Here is a 12,324-nt window from a genome sequence, read left to right as displayed (position 1 = left end):
AACTTCTGAAATTGCATCGCCAGGGTAGTAGGATCGGTGATAGAGCCTGATAAAGTTACTGGCAGTATTGTGGTGTTGTGGTTTATAACCTTGAGATGGTCTATGAGAATTAGATTGTGACTGACTGTCAGGCTTTCAAACTTGATTTGTTGTCTCAACTTGAGATATTGAGCCTTCCAATGACCTTTTTGCTGCTTATAGAAACTGCACTTGTCGAAGGCAACCCTTGTGTAAGGCTTATTTTGATGATTAAAGAATGATTTAGAGGGTATTGCTAGTATAGAGGGATTCGAAGCAAAAAACAATTCCTTTTCAGAATAAGACTAATGATGAATTTTTTCAGCAAATAGCTCACTAACAACAGAGTCAACAAAAGATAGTGGAGAACGATACAGAATTGAACCTCTAAGTCCTTTAAAATCACTACGAAGTGCTGTTAAAAATTGTATCAATCATTGCTACTCTCTATGATCAATATAGGCCCCACATGCCTTTAATTCTGCAAATTCTGTAAAAGCCAATTGATTCCAAAGATCTATCATAGCATAATAAAACTCTTGAATACTCATATTTTTCCTGATGAAGAGCTTATATGTCATTCTCTAATTGATACTGCTTTGTAATATTTAATTGTGTAAATAACCTTTGCAGATGATCTCAAACCTCTTTTGTTATCTCATGCTTCGCCAACTGCGTAATGCTCAACATAATTGTTGATCCAAGTAATAATCTTTGCATTGTTTGCAAGTTCCACTAGCACATTTCCATATCTTTTTACCATAAGAGTGAATTGTGTATATGGACTCATTTTATGTGGATTTCAATAAATCCATGATTGTTTTGCCCTTTATTTTATTAGAAACTTTATTTAGGACTTTTTCATTAAAAACAATATTATCAAGGCTCGAGTTTCTTCACCTATAATCATGATCCAAGATTGTTTGAATGGTCCTATTCAAACAATGCGTCTCGGATGGTTTTTTTCAGATGATGTACATGCAGGATTCAAAGCAGGTTCTATGACCTATGTTTCTTTTGTAGTGGACACGGTGTGTTACGCTTTTCTCTGTCTATCTATTTTCTTCTTTGTTCAAACACCCTGTAACAAACATGGAGCTCTTCTCATCAGCCCATGATGAAACTGCAGACAAGCCTTTGCCTCCAACCCTCAACGAATCAAAGCTGCCAACAAAGAAACGACGCTCCTCAACACCATAAATTGTCATGCATTTTTTAGGTGCTTGCAAATTCTTTAAACACTACGATATTTCATTCTTCTAATTTGTCCCTTGGTATATCGGTGCGTGTTGACATTCTATTGTCCTTGACTACTGCTACATCTGCATCTTCTGCTTTTTTTGCTTGCACAAATTAAGCTAATGTCACTTTCCCTTTGCATATACAAGACTGCCTGATCCAACAACTTGCAGGAGCATCTTTCTTCCACTATTTGTAAATGTTTTTCTTTCAATCCCATCACAAACGTAAAAAACTTCTTCCATGTTTCTTGCCTTTCCACCATTTGATATGTTGAGCCTTTGCTGTTATTTTCAAAGATTTTCATTTTCATTTTTTCTTTTCGGGTTTCTTGACAAAATCTCAGTACAATAACTCAGTTGAAATAGACAGAGTCCATTGTCATGTTCTTCAAGATGTTGTTTCTGCACTGCCCACTATCATTTTTTTACCTTTTAGTTACATTTCAATGAGTTGCACATTGATTTCCATTTTAGCTTCAACTTGCTCTACGTTTGTAGTTTTTTTTTTTTTTTTAATTCAATTGCCATCCATTAAGCGTTTGCTCTTTCACTCTTCACCTTTTCGTTTACCATGCATGCTAACAACATATCATTTGAATGTAGGAAAACTTGCTCTGAAACCGTTGTTGTATGTTTTTTGCCTTCCCTTGGAAATGGTTGCTTATCTTCTCCATCGACATTCCAACTACGGTGGTCATCCACAGAATACTCCCACCAACTCTATTTTCTTCTGCATATCACTTTTGGTCTTTGTTTTACAGCTGCCACTGTTGAATGTGGATTGAGCATCGTTTTTTTAATAAAAAAAAAATCAGAGATTTTTAAAACTAAATTAGAGCTCAATTGTATGTTTTTTTTTTTTTTTGTAAGGGAGGGTTGAATTGAAAAAAAGATGATTGAAGTGAAAAAACAGATAACATAGGTGACGAATTGAAAATCTCTGTCAAAAATTCATTTGAGTCTCCAATATTTTTTATCTATTGGGTTATTGGTCCCTAGACTTTTACAATATTCGATTTTGATAGTGAACTTTATTTTACTCATTTTTCAGTCTTTTTTTTTTTTGTTAGAGAAGAGAGAATAATTTTAAATCTTGGTCATTGATTCAAACAGGAAAAATCTCAATCGTTGGCCAAAAGATATCACCACAAGTTGTGAAATTTGGCTGCAAAAGGCTGATCAGGTCAGCCTTTTTAGGGCGGCGTCGCAACGACTATAGAGATGACTAGATGACAAGAATTATGTTGAGGTATAGCACAATATCGGGTCTTTAGAGCAGTGTCTTGTTTGTTCTGTTTGGTGGAGAGATGAGACATTAAATTCCCTTGAAAAATAGCCATCTAAGCAGCTTTTTGGGTATAAAAGGATGAAGATGATGAATAGTGGCCAGACAATAAGTCGTCTGGCACCCTTTTTTTGTTAGTCAAAATGACGTCGTTTTGTACCAAAACAAACCATTTTGGTCAAAATACACTATTTCATTTAAATAAAACATCGTTGTTTTGACACCCTTAGATTTTTAATTAGGAATTTGATTAAAATTCAATTTAGTCCTTTGTCTTTTGATTTCTTTTAATTGCATCCTTAATTGATTTTTAAACTTTTAATTTTATGCGAATTTTTTCTTGCCAAACTCCAATATCAACCCTGAAGTTCAATGCCTTTTCATTTTGATCCTTGATTTTGGATTTATGTAAATTGATCCTCAATTGACCATCTAACTTTTAATTTGCTTTAATTTCACCCATGTTTTCAATCCAATTGAGTCCTCAAAGTTTAGCGTCTTTTTTCAAAAAGGTATTGGTTGTGAATTTCTTTAATTTGACCCTTAATTGACCCTAAACTTTGATTTTCATGCGATTTTATCCCTACTTTCAATTAAATGACTTTGTAAAAATTATGTTTGGTCCTCTAAAACTTCAATCTTCTCGATTAAGCCCAAATTGAGCTTACAAATTCAATTTTTCACCAATTAAATCCCTAATAAAATTAATTTGACTCATTAAAAGTATAATCTAGTCCTTGCACCTAATTAAATATTTTAATTTGACCCAAATTAATCCTTAAAAATAATTAAAATTTTAATTTGGCCCATGATTAAATCAAAATGGCCTATTAAAAATCAAATTAAGTTCCTGAACTTAATTTTCATATAGATTCATCAAATAATTATTTAATTTGACCTTGAATCTACATTTTCTGTTTAGTTTTTGGTACAATGAGGGTGTAATGAGGCTCATAATTTGTCCAAAACTCCAGTTTGATTCTTCTATACGTTTGAAACCCATCTCGACCTGTTTTTGCCAAGTTATCAGTTTTTATTATTATTATTATTATTATTATTATTATTTTTTGTTTTTTTATTATTAAAAGAAAAACGGTAAAAAAAAAAAATTGGGAAACCCAAAAAGTTTATGACCTTATTGATCGTTTGTTAGTTTAAGGTATGTGGTACGTTGTAGTGACTTGAAGCAGTGACTTATGGTGTGCCAATGTTGCCTTGGCCATTGTATGCAGAGCAGAAGTTAAATGGTGTGGTTTAGGCAGAGGAAATAAAGCTGGCATCAATGCCTATTTGAACAGAAGAAGGAAAAGGAAGGAGTGGTGCGCTCAAAGGAGGTGGAGAGAAAGGTAAGAGAGTTGAAGAGATTGCATCAATGCCTATTCTTTCACGCTAAAATAATAAAAATTCATTCTAAAATTATTTTATATATATATATATATATATATATATATTGAATGTAAAATAAAGAGTGCTCATCGATATTCTATCCCTCCAGTTGATAATGTATCTAGCCGGGTACAAATAATTTGTCTCAAATAAGATAAGTGTTATCCTATAAATTTTAGGATATGGATTAGTTTTTTTTCATGCCAAAAAAATTGCATCCATACATGTTAAAATATCCATTTGGATGGAGATAAACGTTACCAAGTGCATGAATTATTCTGTTCTAGCATCAAAAGAGTGCCTATCCAAAATTGCAATAATAAATTCTTCAAGCCAACTCCACAAGATTACTTTTCATCAGATAGTGACCAAAAATTTGTATTTGTCCATCTTCAATCCAAGGTCCATGTCATTTATGATAGTAACTCTCTACCCTCTCCTTGTGAGAGTACTTGTAACATCTCGCTTTTTTTAATTACGAGTTATAAGTTTGTCGGATTAACTTGTAGGTTGTTAAATTAATTTAGATTTATTATTGTTTAAAAAACAAAGTTGTTCAATATGTTATTTTTTGGATATAAAATCTTTGATATGATTATTTAGATTACATGGTTAAAATTTTTTTATATTTCAAAAACAAATTTGATCTAAGTTTAGATCCCGAGTTTCTAAACCATTAAATCGGACTGTCTAATCGATCTAATTTTGATAAATATGATTGAAACAATTTTGTCATTATACAAATTCTTTCATTCATGATAGTATAATCTAACTATAGATATGTTGGCACCCAAAACATTATGCAAGTACGATAAATTCTTATATAAATATGTAAATAAGAAGAAAACAAATAAAAGTGAAGAATATAAAAAATAAAGGCAAATCTCAAATTAATCCCTCAACAATTCATAAATTCTCAACCATGCATAGAAGCTAAGAGTTTCTTCAATTGGATCTTCAAAATATTAAACATTTCTTAATTGAGTTACTTCTTGTCTACTAGTCTTTTCTGTCTTATTGTACAATAAAGTATGCAACTATGAGGAAGATTTAACATTTTCTATGAAAAATTGGAAATATTTGGGGACCAGTTAAAGAATGCATGATCCTATGAGGATTCACATGAAAATATTTTAGTTTTGGGACTAGAATGAAACTCAGTTCATAGTTCAGGAACTATATTGAATTGTCCCCAAAATTAAACAAAAATGGGGGGTGTTGAGAAGTCACTCGTTATAACTTAACATGATGGTTCAGTTAGTTTACATGCATTTCAATTAATTTTATATGCATCTCAATTAAATTTATAAGTAATAATATAAGCTTCCACAAATTTTAAAAGAATTCAAACTTTTTTTATGATTATATATATCTCACTCCAAAAAGTTGATCATTGAAATAGTGTGTTTTTTCTGGTTTCTCTCCCCACAAGTTTGGTTTTTGCGTTAGACATCTTTGAATTGGATAAAACAGAAACAAGTTTGGTTCTTTTTTGTGTTTTAGTATTGAAGATAATGAAATGATGATGAATTGTGGAGCGATGAATGCTACTACCCCTTCTTCTACTTCTTGGTCTGCTTCTCACAGCTCCAAAATTCCCATGTAAGGACAATTCGCTACCTCTCTTTTTCTCCGGCTCTGAGTTTCAGTGAGAATTTTGAATTGTGGGTTGTGTAGAATTCAGGATTTTATCAAGTGGGGTACTAGTATTTGATGTGAAAGTTGATGGTTTGATATGTTTTTATTGTTTGTTGTTCTCATAGGTTGTTGCCTAGGGCAATTTGTAGCACACAAAGAATGTGTTGTGGCTCTGGTGTTCACGTGGATGCTTGTGTTAGTACTAATGTCTCAAGAAATGCTAAAGACTCAATGGTTTGGTCTGGAACATCACCATCTTTATATTCTAAGCAGCCAATCAACAAATTTTTGTTGCCTTTGAGAGCATTAGTGACTTCTACATCTCAAGATGTTCCCATTGCATCTCTTATTGGTCGAGAAAAGGTAGGAGTTTTGTTGCTTAATCTTGGTGGTCCTGAGACTCTTGAAGACGTGCAGCCTTTCCTTTTTAATCTTTTTGCTGACCCGGTAAGAGATTCCTGCCTTTGCATTTGATCTTAGAGCACGACTGTACATAAATATTTTGATTAAAGGACTGGAATGGATGTAATTGCTTTTTAGGACAAATGGATATAAGGCACTTGAACTTTGGACTGCTGGTTATGCTATGCATGTTAAGTAAGAGAAGCTGCTAGCTCTCTTCATTTTATTGATACAGAGTGCATATTGTACGAGTGCCAAACAAATGAGATTATCATGGAATTTTGTTATGTTGTCATTTTCATCAATGATTATCTACCAGATGTTATTCTAGCCACCTTACCTTATAATATAACAGGACATTATACGATTGCCAAGGTTGTTTCGGTTTCTTCAAAAGCCCTTGGCCCAATTTATATCTGTCGCGAGGGCACCAAAGAGCAAAGAAGGCTATGCTTCAATTGGTGGTGGCTCTCCTTTGCGGCATATAACTGATGCACAGGCATGATGTTGTTTTTCCTTTTCAAATAAGTTTGTGTTTTCTTAGTAGCTTATATTTGTTCCTTCAATATCTGGAGCATTAAAATAATTGAATAGAATCAGAATACAGTAGCTGATGGGAAGCGAATCCTATGCTACAAGGGACATACACACCCTATGAGCATTTTGCTTGGAATTGGTCTCTTTATTTTGCCAGGCAATTGTCTTCTGTTTTAATTGTTATTTCTTGTCTATTGTCTTCTTTCAGGCTGAAGAACTGAGGAAATCTCTGTGGGAAAAGCAAGTCCCAGCAAAGGTGTATGTTGGTATGCGCTACTGGCACCCATTCACTGAAGAAGCCATTGAACAGGTACTCTTATCAGTTCAGTTACTAATTTCTTTCTTGGTTATGTTCAATGAAATATTAACACACTATGCTAGTATGTAAGCTTCTAACATTGAACTGTTAAAAGGCTCGGAGTCTTTTTATATTTGAAGTAATTACTCCAGTCAGTCAATCTCTTTGCCTGCTTTTGACCACTGAAAATTATGGCTTTACATGATGATATTATACTAGTTTGTGTTTCTATCTTGACAATAAAAGCTTTTAATAATTGCTTCCAGTAAGCTTCATTATCTGATATATGGGTTATGAATGATGAAGTTATTGTGGTTCTAATTCTTTCTTTTTATTTGCTTTGTAGATAAAAAGAGATGGAATCACAAAGCTTGTTGTCCTTCCGCTTTATCCACAGTTTTCAATATCAACTAGTGGTTCAAGCCTTCGACTCTTGGAGAGTATATTCCGGTGATTAAAAATTGCATACTCTGTCCCTTTGTGATGCTAAAAAAATAGTAATGTAATCTAATTTTTATACTTTCTGATGGTCAACCAGGGAAGATGAATATCTGGTAAGCATGCAGCATACAGTGATACCTTCTTGGTACCAGCGTGAAGGATACATCAAAGCTATGGCAAATTTAATTGGAAAGGAATTAGAAACATTTGACCATCCTGAGCAGGTAATACCTTGTCGAATGCTTTTGCAGTATTGTGTTCTTCAAATTTAATTTCATGGTTCCTGCATTGTTCTCTCTTAGCGTAAAGTAAAGCTTGGAGCTAGCCAAGTACATGTGGTTGTGTGCATGTTTATGTTGGTGTATATCACAACATTTTAATCCCTCATGTTGCTTTAAATGCCTTTTTGCTGTACCTTTGCATTTAAAATGTAAGCTCAATTTGAAAATGTGCATTATAGGTTCTGATATTTTTTAGTGCACATGGTGTGCCACTTGCATATGTGGAAGAGGCTGGTGATCCGTATAAAGCAGAAATGGAGGAATGCATAGATTTGATAATGGAGGAATTAGAAAAGAGAAAGATTATGAATGCATACACTCTTGCTTATCAGGTACTTCTGTGTTTCTTCTTGATGTCATCTGGGTCGTAATTAGAGTATTTAGATTCACAAATTATCAGTAACAATGTGTTGCCTAGTTAACTTTACTTTGATTGTGAAAGCTTCCAAAGATTGTTGGCCCAAAAAAGAATCCTAGGTTGAGAAAACTGAATATCTGGCAGGAACACTAAAATTGTTCTGATTTGATGAACAAGCTGACTTTCTAAAAGCAAGTTCATATTTGCTGACATTCATTAAAAACTATAAATGGCGACATAGTTGTTCCTTTTTTTAAACTTAGACCCAAGGTGCGGTGCGGGAGAAAGCATATAGCATACCAGCTTTTAAATAAAGATATGGTTGGCACAATTGGAAATAAGAACGAGAAAGGTGTCAAATGAAGTTTTTAACTGAGTCAAGTTCTGGCCTAGTGTTTGAGTATGGAAGTTGATGAATTTTTATATTGAACAGCATATAGAATAAAAAAAAAATGGCAAAGGCATCATCTTATGGTAGCATCTGATTTGTAATTCTGGGCGGGATGAATAGAAATTAAAATTACAGAGTAGAAATCAAAATAATGCATAAAATACAGAGTAGAAATCAAAATAATGCATTAAACACACAAAAGCAAATAAAATATGGTAATAATCTGTAGGGAGATATCAGTGGTGATATTCACATAGATGTGACCTCCCAAGTGGAAATAAGCCGCCATAGTAGATATAAGGGCCCTTTTTGTGTGTCTACACAAACTTCAGTAGCATTTTGCGATGTTTTCTTGCATATTACAATAGCTTAATACTGAAGACTTCATTGACCTTTCAAACATCTCTCTTTCACCAACATGTAAAGGCAATGCATTCCAGAATGGAAGATTGATGCTGTATTCCTTTTCCCACTGAGAATTCTCAGGGACCTTCAACATCCAAATATCAATAATGAAAGTCGTACCACCCTGTACATGTTAGACTCAATTGACCCTTGAAACCTACCAGAGAAAAATAATTACCAGAAGGATATGAACATTCTAATGGTTCATCAATTATCAAGAAATCTTCTTTCATAATATCTATTGAGATTATCTTTTCCTTCTTCCTTTCCTGGCCATAGTGGTCAGGTTTCATCCACCAATAAACTGTTCCATCAACATTTTCTACAACATGCATTAACCATGGATATGAATGAGGAAACTGTTCAGGGACTAACCTCCAGGAATGGGAACCAGATTTACCATCATTCCTAATATCATATATCCAGAATGAAGTACGCAAAACCAAATCATTTTCTTCACAGTGAATATGGATCAAGGGAAGTAACTTGGACTTACTGGCAAAAGGTATATACATTAGAGCAAAGTATTTGGTGGTGATACTATTACCACACGGCTTAGGCAACTCGACTAGTTCATGGGTGTTAAGGTTACACAAAAAAATACACCCCCTTCCCTCTTTTAAGACAAACCAATTCGTGACCAGGAGGAATTACAATGACATCACCTTAACCTTCCAAAGACAACTCAAACTTGTCACAAACCCTACTGTTAGCATCCATTATAATTAAACAATGAGTTCCTTTCACAATAGACCTTCTCTCAGGAAACCATTCCTCGTCAAGGTTCATGCAAATACTTGGACTTTCTCGAGGAGATAGATCATGGTATATCAAAAGAGGAAGGTTCTCTTTCCAGTACTTGTCATGATACGGTTTCACAATCTTAGTGTCAAGCATCAAATTGCTCCATTGTTTTGATATGCACCTGAATCTGCAGAGTGACTTTGAGGGAAGTCTTAAAAGTATGTCAACGATCATATATCATTAGAAAGATTATCCTTGTCCCCAACCCTTTTAGCCCTTTCATGTTATAGTCTTGTGTGGGTTATCAAAGCAGATGGCTAAGAAATCCACAAAAAAAAAGAAATGAAGTTTTGATGAGATTAGAAGAAAGAAAGAAAACAAGATGGTTATCTAATGAGTTCCTGTTACCGGAAGTTTTAATGCACGAAGCTAGGGCTTGTTAAGGATTGCAAATAAAGGAAAAAATAGCAGGGTTCCTTAAGTTTAATTGGGTTTGTTTACTAAAGAAGAGATTTGGATGGCCTTAAGGTATCTGTTGTAGGGTTTTGGTATCCGTGTTTGAAAAGGACTGAACTCAAAGAAATTTTAATAATTATTATCCGAGTATTTTCCTTCTCTTTAACTAAAAAAAATACTATTAAGTGCATTAACTTGATGTCAGATTAGGTAAAAAAGAAATGTGGGAAGAATTATCTAATGAAAAGGAAAAGAAAAAAAAGTGGAAGAAGCATAAGTAATTATTGTGTGGTCATATTTGGTTTGCTTATGATTTCTATGTCCACTAGTGAGATTGATAGTTTTGTTCGAAATAAGATATGCTATAACTGCTAAACAATGTTTTATTTTTATTTTTATTTGTTTAGAAAGGTCTCTAATGACATGATGAGTTTTGATGCAAGTATGCAAATACATAGCACTAAGTGTGTTTTTTTTTCCTTATATTTTTTCCATGTTTTACGTTACTTCTGTTTGCATGAAACTTTCACAGCAAGTCACTTGATGATCTGGATATTCTAACAGAGCAGAGTTGGACCTGTCGAATGGTTGAAACCTTATACTGATGAGACAATCATTGAGCTTGGGAAGAGAGGGGTGAAATGTCTCTTGGCTGTTCCAATTAGGTAATTTAATTTTGCCATCATCAGGCTAAGACACTGATTTAACTGGATTTTTTACTCCAAGTTGTTGGTTCATTGCTGACTTGTTGTTCTAATTTATGCATTGAAGTTCTCAAAATTTTGAACGCTGATTCGCAGTTTTGTCAGTGAGCATATTGAAACTTTGGAAGAAATTGATGTTGAGTACAAAGAGTTGGCTCTTAAGTCTGGTATAGAAAAATGGGGACGTGTTCCTGCACTAGGATGTGAACCAACGTTCATTTCAGATTTGGCAGATGCAGTGATTGAGAGTCTTCCATATGTAGGAGCTATGGCAGTCTCAAATATTGAAGCTCGACAGGTACCCTTATTTTCTCAACAACTTAGAAGCAAAATAAGATGCTTGAAGTTTGCTGTTTGTAGATGCCAGCATGAAACTTCTCAATGCCAGTGGAACTTTTTATGTACAATGTTGTTTTGCTGTACTTCTGCCTGTTTGTGTGTTAGTGCCATGTTATCTTGTCTGTGTGCGTGTGCTCTCCTGTCTGTCGCTCCCTCTCTCTCATCCGTGTATGTGTGTACACATTTGTGTTTTTTAGATGAAATGAATTTCAGAGATCCTCCATCATAGTAACATAGTTGCCTATCCCAAGTTAAACATTAACCTGTGGTATTCCGTTTTGTTTTCTAAATATGTTTCACCAAAATTGTTCTTGTTGCCATGTAACATAGATTGCAACAGTTTGGTCTTCCCCTTCCCGGTCCTTACCCCTTTGAATTTTGCCCATTTTGTTCCTGCATTTCCAAATTAGCTGAGTTGTGACAGGGTGGGGCCTTTTCTGAATTCCAAATCTTTTCTCCTTTACTGACCCATTAAATTAAGCAGAATGGCATATAATCACCGTTGAACATTTACATGTCACTCCTTTTCTCATTGAATTTGGAAACCAGCTCTGAGAAGAACATGGGCATCTCAAAATGTAATTTTTCTCCTTCAATATCTAAATGAAAGCTTGCTAGAATGGTTGTTATCTTCTACTCAGTCTCTGTGCTGATGAGCTGCATGTATATTCTCAACTGACTTTTGTCTGATTATTAGTTTGGGATCTTCGCAGTCTTTAGTTCCACTCGGCAGTGTAGAGGAGCTACTGGCAGTGTATGATTTAAAACGAAGGGAGCTACAATCGCCTGTGATGGTATGGGAATGGGGTTGGACAAGAAGTGCAGAAACCTGGAACGGACGAGCAGCTATGCTGGCAGTTCTTGTTCTATTGGTTCTAGAAGTCACCACCGGGCAGGGTTTTTTGCACCAATGGGGTATACTGCCATTTTTTCATTGAACAACAGCGAACAAAACCTTCCCCACCTCTATCAAACGAACTATGCCAATTGTTACTGAAATCGACATGCTTAATTCCTTATGTATCATATATATATACATGCTAATTTGAACACTATGGCATTATTGTATATGGCCATACTTGGTTGGATTTGGGTTAATGGCATCGTACAGGCTGTGCAACCCTTCAATGGGTGAAAGTAATTGTATGCTAGATGTTCTATTATTTGTTTACTTACAGAATGTTCTTCGATTTATAGTTATAAAGTTTTGCACTGTATATCCTCTTTAAGCAAACTCTTAAAACCCCTGGCTCACTATACTTCTGTGAAGTGCGAAGACAGCTTGTAAGCTGTCAGCATATTGAATCTAAGTTCCCCACGGTCAACTTCTGGTTTTGTTGGTGCTTCAAACCATAGTTTTTAGATCCAGCCTGATCCAAAGCCCGGGTTCCGGGTTTTGA

General features: G+C 34.5%; 1 protein-coding gene across 2 annotated transcripts; it reads left to right on the top strand.

Annotated features, from left to right (window-relative positions):
- Nucleotides 1–5,203: 5,203 nt before the first annotated feature.
- Nucleotides 5,204–12,141, top strand: LOC18097764 (ferrochelatase-2, chloroplastic). 2 transcript variants are annotated; one of them, XM_024600239.2, is made up of 10 exons: nucleotides 5,204–5,532; nucleotides 5,694–6,015; nucleotides 6,326–6,469; nucleotides 6,716–6,817; nucleotides 7,152–7,255; nucleotides 7,344–7,470; nucleotides 7,707–7,859; nucleotides 10,446–10,546; nucleotides 10,682–10,883; nucleotides 11,622–12,141. In XM_024600239.2, exons 1-10 carry the CDS (start codon nucleotides 5,450–5,452, stop codon nucleotides 11,682–11,684), a joined length of 1,401 nt encoding a protein of 466 aa, XP_024456007.2. In that variant the 5' UTR covers nucleotides 5,204–5,449; the 3' UTR covers nucleotides 11,685–12,141. The 2 variants fall into 2 exon arrangements, with proteins under 2 accessions (XP_024456007.2, XP_024456006.2); XM_024600238.2 differs by having other exon boundaries at nucleotides 5,207–5,532; nucleotides 11,638–12,141.
- Nucleotides 12,142–12,324: the final 183 nt, after the last annotated feature.

The sequence above is a fragment of the Populus trichocarpa genome, chromosome 4 (assembly GCF_000002775.5).
Source record: "Populus trichocarpa isolate Nisqually-1 chromosome 4, P.trichocarpa_v4.1, whole genome shotgun sequence".
Classification (NCBI taxonomy): domain Eukaryota; kingdom Viridiplantae; phylum Streptophyta; class Magnoliopsida; order Malpighiales; family Salicaceae; genus Populus; species Populus trichocarpa.
Note: the sequence above shows the minus strand (reverse complement) of the source record. Positions and strands in the feature narration are given on the sequence as shown.